Raw genomic sequence first — 16,677 nt, 5'->3', positions numbered from 1 at the left:
TTCAAGGCAGAGAAATGCGGACCGTTCTGCAAATCAACTTTAATGGTTAGCGATTAGCATTAGCAAAGCAAGCTAGCGATTTTTACAAAGTTTCAGTTAAGAACATGGTTTCAAGTATATATGCACAGGACTGTACAGATCACAAAACAAGACTGTCATAATTTTTAAATCAATTTAAGCCGAAAATACTTACATCTATGGGTCTCTCAGGTCAATGTGGCAGCCATTGTTGCTTGTTGTACAATAGCCCTCGTTTACAAGAAAGCTTGTGTCCCCCCTAGGTTTGAAGGGTTATACACCCCATTGCCTTAGCCTATGCCCTCAATCAAAAAGAGTAATGGGACGGCACTAGATCTCATGTGAACACGCAAAACCTAGGGGTAAGATAGAGAAATGAGACTCAGCCAAACTCCCCTACCATAGTGGACTGAACTGAAACGGAATTGAAGTGACTGAAATGGAAATTCTGAACTTTATATCACAGTTGTGAGTTTTGTTTACATTTTTTACCCGGGTAAGATTTGTGTCATTTGATTGTCTGCAGTGTTTGTATTTTTTTGCTTATCCATCTCATCCATATATTAAAAAAGCGTTTTTGTTTCTCAAAGAAAGTACAACTGTGTTGAGTCATTCCTAGTGTATTGTTTGATTAATCCTGGGCTCCACAGTCGGACATAGAATTTCTGACCCCACTGCCCATAAATAATCATTATATAGAGTAATCCATTTCTAAAAGGGTTACACAGATCAGTGTCCAACTCTGCTAGTTTTATAATTCAGTTCCCAGGTTTTTGGAAGTGCTGGTAAATTCTAGTGACAGATACTGAGTGAACACTGTTCACCCCTGGTACTGTGAACACATAAAGTGAGAAGTGTGTTTTGTGTTGCAGGTAATGAGGAGATAGCTCGCTTCCTGCTGCAGAACGGAGCAGGATTCTCCTCATACACCCTGATGGACTATCCAGCCTTCAGCAAACACCTCCTTAGACTCAGACTACAGGAAACCTCCAACGCAGAGGGAGAGCAGGTCTGTGTTTTGCTGTGATAAAATTTATCAACAGACAGACCTATAAACTCCTGGTAAAGTAGTCAGAACAGCTTAGGTTTAATTAATCTCAAAAAGATATAACAATGCTACATTCTTTAACGTATTGTTTGAATATGTGTTGGAATTTTGTTTAGGACCATATTGCCTCTGAAGTACCACAAAAATTCAATACCCAATTTCAATACCTAAGGAAAAATCTCATCAGCGCCAGTGAGCTTATAAGCATGCAGCATACTTCTACCAAGATCTTCTAATGTTTGTGATCGGCTGTCTAAGTTTACACGTCGCAGAGGCGTAGGAAAAACTCTACGTTACACAAACACAGGGCTCACATAGACAGGCAAGGCAGCCTTATTTATAGAGCGCATTTCAGCAACAGGGTAATTCAAAGTGCTTTACATAAAACATTAGCAGTTGAAAACAATACAAAAAATAAAAACAGATAAAATATGATATTTTACGACGCTGGTATAGGACAACGCATAAGCCGTTGCTCCATACACGTAATCCACCCGCAATCCAAACTTTTTTAATTCTCTTTATATGACCGTTCCAATTTTCAACAATCTAACTTCAGTAACAATTAAATATATGAAAATAGATAATAACGAGAATTAAAGTTACAGCGGAGTATAAGAAATTAACAATTATTTAAAGAAGGCAGCACCACTGGCGGACCTGCAGTTTTCTGGAGTTTGTTCAAGATATGTCGGGTATAAAAACTGAACGCTGCTTCTCCCTGTTTAGTTGTCCCAGTTAGACAGAAAGCAGACGTATCCCAGACAACCTGAGAGGTCTGGATGGTTCATAATGTAGCAGCAGATCAGAAATGTCTTTTGGCCCCAAACCGTTTAGTACTTTATAAACCAACAGAAGTATTTTGAAATCAGTTCTTTGAGGGACAGGAGGAGTAGTACTAGGACAGGGGTGGCTAACCAGTCCAGCATAAAGAGCCAAAAAAAAACCTGCACCATAGCAAAGAGCCACAACACATGCACGCCCACACTACAACAGCAGCTGATTTTATATATATATATATATATATATATATATATATATATATATATATATATATAAACACACACACACACAGCAAAACAGTTTTATAGGTTTCCTTCTTACCTAGACTGATTCAGTGGGAAACTTGGCAGTCTTTGGTATCCACAAGCCTTTTCAGGTCTGGCTTGTACTCAGTTGTGGCTACTCGAAGCAACTCTTTGACATGTGTGTCGGTAAGAACAGAACGATGCTTTGACTTTACTTGTTTCAGTGTAGAAAACACTGATTCACAGACATACGTTGCTGCAAACATTGACATTAGCTTGAGTGCAGCTTGTTTAACATTGGGATATCTGTCTGTGGGCACTGTTTTCCAGAACTCTGTGGTTCCTTCTCTCAACACAGATTTCAGTCTGTCATCCTCACAAAGTTCAATCATCTCCAACTGGGACGCTGCTTCAAATGTCACTAAAGGGGCTTTCAAACAGTCTGATTCAGCAGTGAAAGGGTTAATGAGGAAGGTGATCTGTGGCCGTTTTTCCCTCAGGTTGCAGAATCTGTCCTCAAAACTCTGCTGAAGATTTTCAACCAGTGTTGCATAGCATACAGTGCTCCTTTGTAAGACATCAGCTGCTCCTCCACTTGCCTTCAACAAGGAGGGGAAATGTGTGAGCTCTCTCTTTTGAAGATGGGTCTGGAATAGCTTGAGCTTGTTGACAAATGTGAAAACACTTTGCACCAGGTCAGGCAGCATTTTTAACTTTCCTTGCAGATCTACATTCAGTTTGTTCAGATGATGCAGCATGTCAACCAGAAACCCCAATCTGAAATCCACTGGGGGTCATGTAGCTGAGGGTATTCCTTATGTTTCTCTCCCAGAAACAGCTTCACTGGTTCAACATTTCAAAAAAACGGAAAGCATGTTACCTCTTGAAAGCCATCTCACATTGCAGTGAAAAAGCAGATCACTGGGAAGGTCTTCATCAAGTTCAGCTATTAGGTTTTTGAACTGTCTGTGATTGAGAGCATGAGTGCGAATAAAATTCACAATTTCCAGCACTGGTTTCATGACGTGGTCCAAGTTCAGCTTCTTAGACACCAGATGCTCTTGATGGATGATGCAGTGAAATGTCCAAAAATCCGGGAAACGGTCGTCAGCTTTACACAGCCCAACAAGGCCATTTGCAGCGCCTTACATAGCTGGTGCACCGTCTGTGGCTATTGCTGTCAGTTTTGACAACTGCAAATTTGCCTTCTCAGCAACAGTCATGAGTGTCTCTTTCAGGTCGATGCCACGGGTCCTGTCTTTTAACGGCACAATGTCAAGCAGCTTTTCCTTAATTGTGCAGTCTTCTGACGCAGACCGTACAAATATTGCCAACTGAGGCTTATCTTGAATGTCACAACTCTCATCCAAAGCAATGCTGAAATACATGCATTTCTCAAGGTCCGTATGTAACTGTGTTTCAATGGACTTGTTAATATCCGATATTCTCTGTTCAACTGTGTGCCGTGACAACTGCAGGTCTGACACAGACCGCTTTAAATTGTCATTTTCAGGCGCGAGGATAGCGATGACATCTTTGAGACATGTCTTCACAAAGTCCCCTTCACTGTATGGCTTTTTAGCACGAGCAATGTTCCATGCTACCTGATATGATGCTAACGTGACAGTCTCTGAGTGCTTTGCGAATTTTCGAAAAAGTTGAGTCTGCTTCTCTGACTGCCGTTTCAACGTGTTTACCTTCTGCTTGCGGAGTTCACTGCCTTTGGGGAAATCCCGGGCGATGTTAGCATGGAGTGAGGTGAAATGGCGCTCCAGGTTTGATGCTTTAAAATGCGATAGCGATGTCTCGCAAATCAAGCAGAAGGCTTCCCATTTCGTTCCACAAAAAAAATACAGTTCCTCCCACTCAGATAAAAATGTCCTGTGCTCCTCTTCATATTTGCGCTTAGCTTTACGTTTCCCTCGGGACTCTGCCATTATTTACTCGCTAGCAGCACCTACCTTGCCTTGTCAATACACGATACAGCTAGCTACGGCAACACCACTTAAACAAACCACATAGTTATTGTCCTATGTCCTATAATGTTACAGACCGACGCGATACCAAACGCAAAAGGGTCTAATATACACAGTATATTTATTTATATAAATACTTTTTTTTTTAAACCCAGCCACGCAGCAAGAGCCTCACAGGAGCAGGCAAAGAGCCGCATGCGGCTCACGAGCCGCAGGTTCGCCACCCCTGTACTAGGAGCTGAAAAATAAAAGATTTGTGCCGTGATGTGTAATGTTGTAATTTCTTTTTGTTTAAAATAATTGGTTTTGAAAAAAGCATTGTTCAGGAACCGATAGCAAAGTCACAATTTTGGTATCAGTACAAGTATTGAACATTTTTTAAGGATACCCAGTCCTAATTCTGGGTTTAATGGCAAATGTTCACATATTTACTGTGATACACAGTTAAGCATTACAATGTAGTATAATTAGGTTCATAATACTGGTAGTCAAAGTGATAAGAGGAAGTCCTGGTTAAATCCATGTTGTTCTCAGCCCTCTTATGATATCATGCCGCCTGTGTGAGTGTGTGTGCAGGCTGTCACTGTGTGCTGGAGTGGTCTGCAGCTGCCATGGTTGGAGCTGGATTGTTCATGGATGTCTCGTCATGTATCAACCCACCTGGATCTATCTCCAACAGCCTGGCTGCTCTGCCCTCCGTGGTGCCCTGGGGACTCATCCACCTGCAGACTCTAGATCTTTCTAACAATCTGCTGAAAGAGCTGCCAGCTGCCCCCAGCTCCCAGGAAGTCATCTGCGCCAGGTATGTTAGTCTGGCCAGGACGCAGCTGTGACAAATGTGTTATCAAACAACAAATAGCAGCTAGCCAGTGCACTCCATCTTGAGTATGATAGATGTTCTCCATTTAATAAAAAAGTCTTCTATAATTGCAAATAAATCAATACCTAATTTGTAGTGAGACTAATGGCGGTTTTCCACTGCGTGGTATCTACTCGACTCGCCTCGGCTCTACTCCCTTTTTTTGGTTTTCCATTACGAAAAAAAGTCCCTGGGACCTGCTACCAGGTACTTTTTTTAGTACTACCTCAGTCGAGGTTCCAAGTGAGCCGAGGCGATACCAAAAGGTGACGTGCAAACCTGCAGACTGCTGATTGGTCGGAGATAATCGTCAGTTATGACTGCGTTTTTAGCAAACAAGAGTGCGGAGTGTGTTTCCAGAACAAACGGGACATTTAATACAAATCTAGCCGGACACCGACAGATTATCCACTCTCTGCACTATTCTCACTTTTCAACTGTTTGGGCTACTACATGGACTTCATGTCGTTTCCAATATTGCACACTGTTACTTTAAAAAAACAAGACAATATATATAACAAAAGTTTTTATTTAGCTTTTCAAGTAGCGCATCAAACCCTCCCAAACTTCCTGGTCTTCTTCCTCTGCCCCCTGTGACAGTGTCCCCCCCGGCTCTGCTGTCCCAGATGCATCCCAGTCGTTGTCATAAGCTTCTCCGTGACTGTCATAAAGATTATACGAAGTCCAGCAGGTCAGAACCAGAGATCTCACCGGTCGGACATCGCCCACCAGACGGTCTGCGGCGGCGATTTTGCAAAGCGTGAATGCTCTGAAACACAAACAGTACACAGCAGACATGTTGGTGTGTAATCATGGTTGCTAAAGTTCATGTACTTTATATAGCGTATAGTAAATACTGACTGCGAAGCTGAACACATGCAAATGTTAGCTAACGTTACCAGGAAACTTAACTTACCCTTTTGTGTCGGCGAACAACCGTCATGTCGACGTCTGAACTCCGTCAGAATTCCCAAACTCCGTTTTTTTAGCGGTGATTTTTGTTGCTTCTTCAGCTTCTTTTGAACAAAACATTTCTTCTGGCTGCGGCGAGTATGCGACGTGCTGTTGTGAGTCGCGCTGAAAATTACGTCATCACGCATTGCTATAGTGACCTGCCACGCTGAGGCTTTACTCAATCTGCAATGGAAAACGGACATAGAATGGGCCGAGCCGAGCTGTTACCAGCAGTGGAAAACGCCATAAGGGTCTAAGGCAGAGATATATAAATTAAAATAGAACCATTTCAGACCAGGTTACATAGACCCTAAGGAAAGCCAAACTGCTAAAATATTTCTTTTAAAGAAAGAAATGTAGATTTGAGACATTTAATGTGCAACATTTTAATTATACAACATAATGTTAAAAAAATTATAAATACAATTCAAGTACACTAATTGCAGAGACTTTATCAAAGAAAAAGCTTAGCGTATTGGGTTCTGTCCTTTAATGTAAACCATTCTAAAATACACTAGATGCACAGATACTTTAAATAAAAACATATTTCGAGCAAAGTTTCTTACCTGCAGCCTAATGTAAAGCATTTGAGCGCACACACACAAACACACACACACACACACACACACACACACACACACACACACACACACACACACGGTTGCCAAGATTCCAATCGTCCGCTACATAGTGGATTGTCAGGCTAATAAAAGGCTCCGTGGTACGGCTCAACCACAGGTCCGTTGTAGCGGCTTAAATCCGAACCAAGTTGAAATAATAAATGTTGCTATTTTTAAATTACTGTGCAATTTGGGTGCATCTTTTGCCATTTCCAAGAGTCATACTTTAACAGACTCCTCCTACAGAAATAACATGATGGACTGAAAACGTTTTTTGTACAAACCAAAGCTCTTAATAATGAAAAGCAAAAATGTATGTCCTGGGCCGTGCCCAGACCATGCCGAGTTGTATTTTCCAGTCGGGCTGCATTCTATTGCTCATCTGTAACGGTTAACAAGAACTGGCAGGGGAATTTAGTTTTCCTTAAGAAATACAGATGTTTCTGAGCTGTCTTGTTCACTTGCTCCACTTCCATTGATTGTTGCTCATGATACTTCTGTAACTTTTATTCTGTAACTTTTTAGTTATGTAAAAGTATGGAATTTAAAATTCTGAAAGGTCATGTTATGAAGACAGGACTCTTACTTGTAATGGAGTATTTGTACTGTGTTGTTTTATTAGTACTTATACCTGACTAAAGGATCTGAATACTTCATCTACTGCTGTCCAATAGCTCTCCCAATAACTGAAATTGATTGCACTGATTTACATACATCCTGTATGAGGGCAGAGATACTGAACCAAGTTGATATTGGTCAAGAAATGGCTCCAATATATATGCTAAATTCTCCTTAAACCATGATATATAATTTTCTGTTTCTAAATGTCCTGAAGTCAATTATATTACTGGACACAAAGATGAACCTAATATTGATCTTCTCTCATTTGGCAAAAAATACTAAACCAGTTTTTTCTCAAAATGCCTGTGTACATGTGTTTATGTATTCCCACATTGAGGTGTTTATAAGTGTAGGCAAACACTAGTCTATATTGACAACGTTTCATTTCTGGTATTGTTCAGGTGCCTTCGGTTATTCCGCCGGATGTCCCTCATTTTAGGCCTGATGTCCTTTACTTTCCTCTTTCTTTGTGTTGGCATTCTAATCTTCAGTGAATTAATGAGCACTATGGATAACTGCTCTTCAGATCTCTGCAGGGTAAATCCAGACAGCTAGCTAGACTATCTGTCCAATCTGACATTTCTCCAACACTTACACATGTTCCACCGAAACAAGTTTCTTCCCCGAATTTGCAGAGGCGGCGTCATCTAGTCCTGCGCTGACCGCCGCCAAACACAATTGTAATTGGTTTAAAGAAATGCCACTAAACTAGAGCGTGATGTTGTATGTTTGTAGGCCAGACCTACATCTGCAGCACTGTGGAGGTAGGTCTGGCAATGCAAGACTAGGCAAACACTGATTAAATGAATCTGTCCTAAATGTAGCTGTCTGTGTCATAAAGTGGAAGCTGTCAGCGGTCACCCTCTCAGCCTGTTTTTTCCTGTCTTTTAGTTTACAGTGCATAAATCTCTCTCAGAACCAGCTCACCAGTTTGCCACCTGGACTTCTGCATCTGACCCGCATCCAGAGACTTTCTGCTGCTAAGAACCAGCTCACAGTGCTGTTTGACATCCCTACCAGTAGGTTTTAACTCAGCTTATATATACAGTAACTATTGTCTTTGTAGGAAGAACACTTTTGAATACAGATTTCAAGAATATATTAACATGTTGTCAGTTACATGCAAGCCCCCAAGAACAGCGCCATGTCTGAAAGCCACCATGGGCTTAGTTGATAACAATGGTGCTGCATCCCATGGCTCAGAAAGACTTTTCACAAAGACATTGCATGGCAAAAGAAAATTCTATATTTCAGCTGATAATTTTTTGGGGGTACATCAACTTACCAGCCCAAACTCCTAACATGTTAAGGGTCCTGACATTTTAACATTCATTATAAGCCGAATCCAGAGTTATTAAACTAAGCATGATGAACGTGCATAATGGACGCGAGCAGACCCGTGGTACAACGCCTGCCCATGTCGCCTTGTACTGGGCACGCTCATGACAGTTCTCCCGAGGTCTTGTAGCTGTAATGGATATAGCTAATGGTTGTAATTCAGCTAGCATGGATGTAATAAGAGAATGGTAACACAGCTAACATAGTTATATGAACACATAATGTTACTACAGACATAGTAGGACTGTATGCTGTAAAGCCTGTAACGTGGATGAGATATGAAGCTATGGATGTATTAAGGGAAGCTCTGTTCACAAAACTTAAGGCTAACCATAGTAGCTAGCACTAGCTTGTACAGTGGGGCTCGAATATTTGGGCAACCCAGGTAAAAATTTGTATTAATGTGCATAAAGAAGCCAAGAAAAGATAGAAAAATCTCCAAAAGGCATCAAATGATTAGACATTCATATAATATGTTCCAAAAAAATAGATTTTATTTCCATCATTTACACTTTCAAAATAACAGAAAACAAAAAAATGGCATCTGCAAAAGTTTGGGCACCCTGCAGAGTTAATACCTTGTACTGCCCCCTTTGGTGAGTATCACAGCTTGGAAATGCTTCTTGTAGCCAGCCAAGAATCTTTCAATTCTTGTTTGAGGTATCTTCGTCCATTCTTCCTTACAAAAGTCTTCCAGTTCTTTGAGATTTCTGGGCTGTCTGTCACGCACTGCTCTTTTAAGGTCTATCCATAGATTTTCAATTATGTTGAGGTCAGGAGATTGTGAAGGCCATGGCAAAACCTTCAGTTTACGCCTTTTGATCCATCGTTGATTTTGAGGTGTGTTTAGTATCATTATCCATTTGTAGAAGCCATCGTCTCTTTAACTTCAGCTTTTTCACAGATGGCATCAAGTTGGCATCCAAAATTTGCAGACATTTTATTGAATCCATTTTTCCTTCTACTCGTGAAATGTTCCCTGTGCCACTGGCTGCAATACAACCCCAAAGCATGATTGATTCCCCCCCATGCTTAACAGTTTGAAAGAGGTTTCTGGACAAATTCTGTGCCCTTTCTTCTCCAAACGTACCTTTGCTCATTGCGGCCAGAAAGTTCTATTTTAACCTCATTGGTCCACAGAATTGTTCCCACAATGCATCAGGCTTGTCTACATGTTTGCAAACTTCAAATGCTGATTTTTGTGGTGAAGATGTAGAAGAGGTTTTCTTCTGATGACTTTTCCATAAAGACCATATTTGTACACTTATCTCTTTATAGTGGAAGGGTGTACCACCACTCCAGTGTCTGCCGGGTCTTTCTGGTCTGGGCATTTAAAACCTTAAGGTTGACATCACCTGGTCTTTCCAGACGATGATTGAGAACAATCCATGACACTGTCAGGTCTCAGCTTTCCAAAGGGGGCGGTGCATGCTAGAAAGTCAGCAGGGTGCCCAAACTTTTGCAGATGCCATTTTTTTGTTTTCTGTTATTTTGAAAGTGTAAATGATGGAAATAAAATCTAACTTTTTTTGACGTATAATACGAATGTCTAATCGGTCATTTTATGCCTTTTGGAGGTTTTTCCATCTTTTCTTGGCTTCTTTATGCACATTAATACAAATTTTTGCCTTGGGTGCTCAAACTTTCAAGCCCCACTATAGCTAGCTAGTGGCACAACATAATGATTAGCTACATCTCCTTGGTTGTCTAGCTAAATACTTGTAAGAGACACGAGAGAGAAGCTCATGAACGAGCATGTTACTACCGGTTGCAACGACAACACAAACTGCTGCTAGTGCTCATGGCATTCCCATTGTGATATCATGGTCCAGCCAATGCGGAAGATCCGAGCTCCAAAGATTGCTTTCTCCATGATTGCTTTATGCACTTTTGAGCGCTCTCATTGGATTATACGGGGCTTCCCTGCCAAAAACTATATCCAGTTCTCTTAATACATCCTTGGTTACATGTCAGGGTTATTTTGAAAGAGTTTGATCAAGAGCTGCAAAGGTCAAATTGAGTATGTTACCCCCAGACTTTACATAAACACATCCTGAAACACAACTTGGGGACATTTTAAATAAGGTAGCACATGTTAGTCATGTAAACCTGCATGCCTGAAGCTGTGATTCATCCGTACTCAATACTTCTAAGGCTCATTAGTTGTTTTTTTAACCAGTTTTCACCAATAAAAATAAATTTTTTCCAACTGAGTTCATGTCCCCACACTTCTGAGCACACTCAAATGTTTTGAAAGACCAAAACCATCCTCACAGTGAAACTACAGTTTTTCTTGCTGCAAATAGTATTTTTAAATCACTTTTTGAATTAATGATTAATGATATAAAAGAGAGAAGAGCATAACCCCCTCACACTGGAGAGGAAAGAGTGTTACTTATAGCTTGACTAACTCATTACTTCAGCGCTACCGATCTGTTAACAGCTTGGATAATTGTTAATCAATACGTTATTACACTACAATACGTCTAGGTTATTGCAGCCACTTATACACTTTATGTCAGATAGGATGTTGGTGCTCATTGTTTTCTCTTGTTTATGTCGTAAATTCAGTTTTCTGCTGTGGCACCTGGAGCTCTTTTACCAGAGATGAGCTCATGAACATCAGGGAAACAGCGCCAGCGGACTTAGTTCCCACTTTTCATATTTATTTTGTTTATGCATACACCAACCGTACAGGCAAATTCATTATAAGTGGTAATTACTTGGCAATCAACCCTTTTCTGATTCTGGCTTTAAAACATATTTGAACTGAAGGGCCTTTTAGTTGTTATTTGGTAATTTGTGTTGGTCTGATTTTCCACTTTGCCTGTGTTCTTTATTTCCATTCTGTCAGCCACTAACTGGATCGGTCTTCGCAAGCTAGAGGAGCTGGATGTGTCTGACAACTGTCTGAGCAGTCTGCCCACAGCAGTCATGCATTGTTTGAAATCCCTGAGCTTCCTCAATGTGTGCAGGAACAAACTGAGCACTTTCCCTGATCCCTGGGCTTGTCCTCTGGTAAGAAATCGACTGCTAAGGATCCACTTCCTGTTTTTAATCTGCTGATTTACAGGATTTTTCTTTTGATCAACATAGAACAGTCAAGGTGCTGTTGTCCATGTTTGACATTCTGGGTATTAAAGGGGTTATACCGCCTACCAAGAGCCTGGGTCTGACCGAGGTTTCTGCCTAAAAGGAAGTTTTTCCTCGCCACTGTCGCCTGTTCTTGCTCTGGAGGAAACTAGAACTGTTGGGTCCTTGTAATTCGGAGTGGTCTCTGTAAAGTGTTGATATCTTGAGAGATATAAAAGGGTTGAATTGAATTATAAATGATTATAAAGGTATTTTACATTGTTCCTTAGGTCTCCAATTAAAGTTTGTAACATGCTTGGGTTGAAAATGGCCCGGTTGCTATTTTATGGGGCCTAAAGCCACACTGGGAATTGGCTTTAGAATAAACAAGAGGTTTTCTGATACATATGGTATGCTCATGGAAATTTAGATGAGCTGCGCACTGATTGGTTAAGTGAACCACACACACGCATACATTGGAGACGAGACAATCGTCTATATTTCGAGACACTGCAATGTTATACATTGTTCCTCTGTTATGTCGTTACTGAATTAACTTCTGAGACTTTTTTATGTGAGAAATCAACTATATAAAGCTCAAATATGGGCCGTTTTGCGACAATTGATGGCTAATTGCAAATTTGGTAGACATCGGAGTTCAGGAGTGCCACACAGTCTGACGAGACAGCTGCAGTTTGCTGCGCAGTCACCGTTTCTGGGTTACAGGCAGTGATGGGAGTAACGCGATACAAAAGTAACATAATTACATTGATGTATTTCATTTTGCTGTAACGCAGTAATATAACGCATTGCTGATTAAATTTAGGTAATATTATACTTGTTACAATCTCAGTAATGCGTGTTACAGCTTTCAATTCAACATTTAGTTGTGTTCTGTTTTTCTAAGAAATCACCAACCCCGTAAAATATTTCTTCAAAGGAAGAATAAATCTTGAATATTATTTACTGTTGCTGTATTCGATGGTTGAGGTTACTGCAGATACATTTGCGAGATGGATATTATTTTCTGGAGTTGAAGCGAGGTGCTGTCCTGTCTCTGTTCCTGTAGTCAGAGCCAGAACCAGAGACGGAACCAGAGACGGAACGACAACGTCTCTGTCCCAACAGGTACATTAGGACAGCAGTGTGTCTGAGCTGCTCACAGATAGAAACATGTCGGGAAATAATGTTTATCAGCCGTGGAGAGTAGCTATGCCTGTAGTGGAATGGCTTTGAATGACAACCGACCACGCTATTCTTTTACTGTGACCATGTACTGTTTAATATTTTACAGTTTTACAAACAAAGTGAACAACTTAAGCTTGATGGACATGTTTTGCGTCTAGCGTCTCACGTTCATCTCAGTAAGCTAAACAGTCAACTTCCTTGTAGGCTACTTTAAAATAAAACACTTCCTGTGACGGTTGACAGTAAAACTAACTTACTGTTAAATAAGGTTGTGTACCATTTCACATATCAGCTGTAAATCAAGTACTGTAAATAATGTAATCACACTATAATTGACCAATTTTCTTTAGACTGTTTTAAACTAAACATCAATTTCTTATTCAAGTGCTTTAAACAAATATGACGTACTTATACAGCTGTAAGGGATTTTTGAGTATTTTCATTTTCTCCTACTGCCTATTGTACATTTTACTTATCTATTTTTATAGTTTTAGTTACTTTGCATGTTCATATTAATTAGACAAAATATTGTGAAGGATCTCTGATGTATTAAAGTGGATGAAGAGGAGGCTTTATTGATCCGATGGTGAAATTGACAAATGTAATTTTGTTGAAAGTTGTGCAAAAGTAGTGTAACGCATTACAATTTAGAGACAGTAATATTGTAATATAACTAATTACTCTCAAATGACAGTAACCTGTAATATATAATTTATTACATTTTGGAAGTAACTGGCACAACACTGCTAAGTAACACTGCATTATTATATTGATGTATATTAAGATATTTACTGTACAGAAATGGTAGGAAACAGTTGAAGTGTATAATTGGGGGAGGACTGTTTTCACATAATAACACAAATGAATATTCATATTTCTCCTCCCCTGCAGAAGCAATGCAAAGCTTCATGTAATTTGATCGAGAGTCTTCCAAACACCATCTCCATCTTCTGGAGGACTCATCTGCAGGAGGTGGACTTCTCCGACAACAGTCTGAAGGAGCTGCCTTCATATCTCTTTGAGCTGGAGGTAGGATCAGCATTCTGGATTTGTTGCTGGACATTAGCATGATAAGAGGAAAATATCTAATTGTGGTTGTTTTGACTGATATTGCGATTGCGATATGATTCGAGCTGTGGCTCAGTGGTAGAGCGGTTGCCTGCCAATTGGAAGGTTGGTGGTTCGATCCCCGCCCCTGCAGTCATTGTCGAAGTGTCCTTGGGCAAGACACTGAACCCCGAGTTGCCCCCGGTGCTGCGCATCGGAGTGTGAATGTGTGTGAATGTTTATCTGATGAGCAGGCGGCACCTTGTACGGCAGCCCCGGCCACAGTGTATGAATGTGTGTGAATGGTGAATGTTTCCTGTAGATGTAAAAGCGCTTTGAGCAGTTGTTAAGACTGGAAAAGCGCTATATAAATACAGCACATTTACATTTACATTCACAATATTGAAGGGAATGATCATGTTTGTATCATTCTCATTTTCATTGACTAATATTAAATCTTAAAAAATGTAAATGACTATAGTGTTATTTTTGCAAGGATCTGTACCAAACAATGATGTTTTCTGTAGATAGGTTTTGTAGGCGGGACATCTGCAGCACCACAATACTCATTCAGAATGGTTTGACATACATTTTGCCTTTAACAAATATTGCGACCCTCTGCGATTTGGAAAAAAATGCATTTAATTTTGCAGCCCTACTGGACACCAAGCTGGAGTGCAATTAATAATTTCAAATCTGAGGATTTAACAAAAATGAATATGTGAATATAAAAATAAATATAATCATATGCTGCGTGTGAAGTAGCCTGCAGATGGCACTGCTGCTGTGTAGTTGGTCTCCATGTTTGGGTCATGGACTTACATTCAGCTTAGAAGCATATAAATGTTTGGCTCACTTTGCCAACACTAACCAAAGGGTTGTCTATTTTGGGATTGGATTGTGGACTCTTAACAGAATTGCAAACAAATAAGAATGTTGTTCAGCCTTTGAATACACCAACACAACCAGAGCACTGCCAAATATAAATGCAAGAATCAGTAAGGCCAAATATACAACAATAAGCTTCATGCAACACATCTGCCCGTACGAGGGATTTCAGAGAATTATCCGATTCATCAGTTTTTCTTATAGATGAAGGATCTTGTTTTCTGCCAGACTTTATTTCAGATCTATGTTTAGTTTTAGACAATACCTGATTTGAATGAATGATGAGTGAGTGAGTGATTTTGCGACAGCGTAAACCAGGGCTGCACAATTAATCAAATTTTAATCACGATCACGTTTTAGTTTCCCACAATCAAATTTGCGTAATTGACGATATTTAAATGCGTCATAGAAGGCTCTGTTTTTTTTGCAAAGCCAATCTACCGCTCTTAAACAACGGTCTGATCATGTGCCAGTCAGAGTTGTTCTCAGCTTAGTTTCTAGCATGTAGACAGTCACAGAGACAGGTAACGGGAGGAAATTCAACAGATAGCGTCGGTTATACTTCGTCTCAGGTTTACATTTTACTAGTAAACGCACCATTTGTCCCGTCTGTTGTTTTTTAGACAACCCAGTGACCAGTGCTAGTTAGTGTCTCTTAGTTACAAGGCTCTAGAGTGCGACCACATTTTTCCTCTAGGTCGCACCGGTGCACCTAATGTCCTCGCACCCTGCTCCTCTCCACAAACAAAGCGAATTGATGTGGTTTGATTTTGCGTTACATGACCCTTTCTTCTGTAAAGCTGTGCCTGTTTTGAATCTCTCCTTTAACTCTCTGCGGAGCCCCACCCCTATTCACTGAAACACAGCTCCCAGCCACAAAGACAGAGCGGTGACAGCATCCACACTTGTGACATTTGTCCACAGTTTTAATTATTATTAACACAGCTGTATATTGTTAAGCATGAGAGACAAACCTATTTGTACCAGTGTTTCCGCTGGTAGCTCTGCTATCTCGGCCGCCACAACAACAAAAAAAACAGAAGTTAGTGCATGCAACTAACTTCATTTGTAGAGTAATAGCGTGTGAGATGGACCCATTCATAATGAGCCAGCCGTCACTCTATGAGTAGCATATACGTCCATTGCACTCTTCCTCTCTCCCTAGCTCTTTTAATTAGTTATTGTTGAAAACAAGTGAAGGAGCTTTCACAGAGATACATTTAAAAACAATATAAAAAGATTATACGTGTATATTATAGATATATAAGATATCTATCTATCTATCTATATATCCATCCTAGGCTTATTTATTTTAACATACAACCTACAACTTCAACATAAGATAGACAATGATCAATTTGTTTTGGTTAAAATCAACAAATAATCGTGATAATTATCGTGATCACGATATTGATCAAATAATTTGATTATATTTTGGCCATAATTGTGCCAGCCCTAGCGAAAACAAAGTAACCACATGAAAATATTTTGGAGCTCAGAGGAGCGGGTATCAGAGCCAGTTGTCTGTGTATTCCTTGAAAGGAAAATGTGAATATGTGGTTAACCGCCTCCTCTGACTCATCCTCCCATCATCTCTGTCTCGCTGAGATTGTGTGGTAATCACATTGCAACACTCCCAGCCCCCAGTAAGTGAAGTGCTCTCAGCTCAGGACCCTCGACCTTTCCAGGAACCAGCTGGGCAAGTAGGTCCCACACTGTAGACAACACTGCCAGCTGTTACTGACCAGCTGAATAAATGTCTTGTGTAAATAAAAAAAACATGGCAAACCGTCGAAAACGAGATGCTTCATCTCAAGGGTTATCCTCCTAACAATAATTTCAATTTCAAACGTTTTAAGGCACGTTACAATATTTTCAGTCAGCATTGAAGAAACTTGTGATATTTCAAGATACAAGTTGTTTGGGGCTTTGAATCTGATCTAGTATAACCCTGATTTTCCACTGGGTGTGTCTGTGCTGCGTTCTGGTTTTGTTCCGTCCTCCGCCACGCACAATACCC

General features: G+C 40.3%; 1 protein-coding gene across 1 annotated transcript; it reads left to right on the top strand.

The window, feature by feature from the left end:
* Nucleotides 1-4,702: 4,702 nt before the first annotated feature.
* LOC116675945 (leucine-rich repeat serine/threonine-protein kinase 1-like) lies at nt 4,703-13,793 on the top strand. Its single transcript, XM_032507407.1, has 4 exons — nt 4,703-4,872; nt 8,016-8,143; nt 11,317-11,480; nt 13,614-13,793. Exons 1-4 carry the CDS (start codon nt 4,703-4,705, stop codon nt 13,791-13,793), a joined length of 642 nt encoding a protein of 213 aa, XP_032363298.1.
* The last annotated feature ends 2,884 nt before the right edge of the window (nt 13,794-16,677 follow it).

Source organism: Etheostoma spectabile, unplaced genomic scaffold (genome assembly GCF_008692095.1).
Source record: "Etheostoma spectabile isolate EspeVRDwgs_2016 unplaced genomic scaffold, UIUC_Espe_1.0 scaffold00002516, whole genome shotgun sequence".
NCBI lineage: Eukaryota > Metazoa > Chordata > Actinopteri > Perciformes > Percidae > Etheostoma > Etheostoma spectabile.
Note: the sequence above shows the minus strand (reverse complement) of the source record. Positions and strands in the feature narration are given on the sequence as shown.

What these genes read in the sequence shown, in the direction of transcription:
- LOC116675945 (XM_032507407.1), top strand. Translation starts at nt 4,703, where the DNA reads ATGGATGTCTCGTCATGTATCAACCCACCTGGATCTATCTCCAACAGC. An exon ending in CAGGAAGTCATCTGCGCCAG is followed by an intron (nt 4,873 to 8,015) that starts GTATGTTAGTCT and finishes CCTGTCTTTTAG; the next exon opens with TTTACAGTGCATAAATCTCT. An exon ending in ATCCCTGGGCTTGTCCTCTG is followed by an intron (nt 11,481 to 13,613) that starts GTAAGAAATCGA and finishes CCTCCCCTGCAG; the next exon opens with AAGCAATGCAAAGCTTCATG.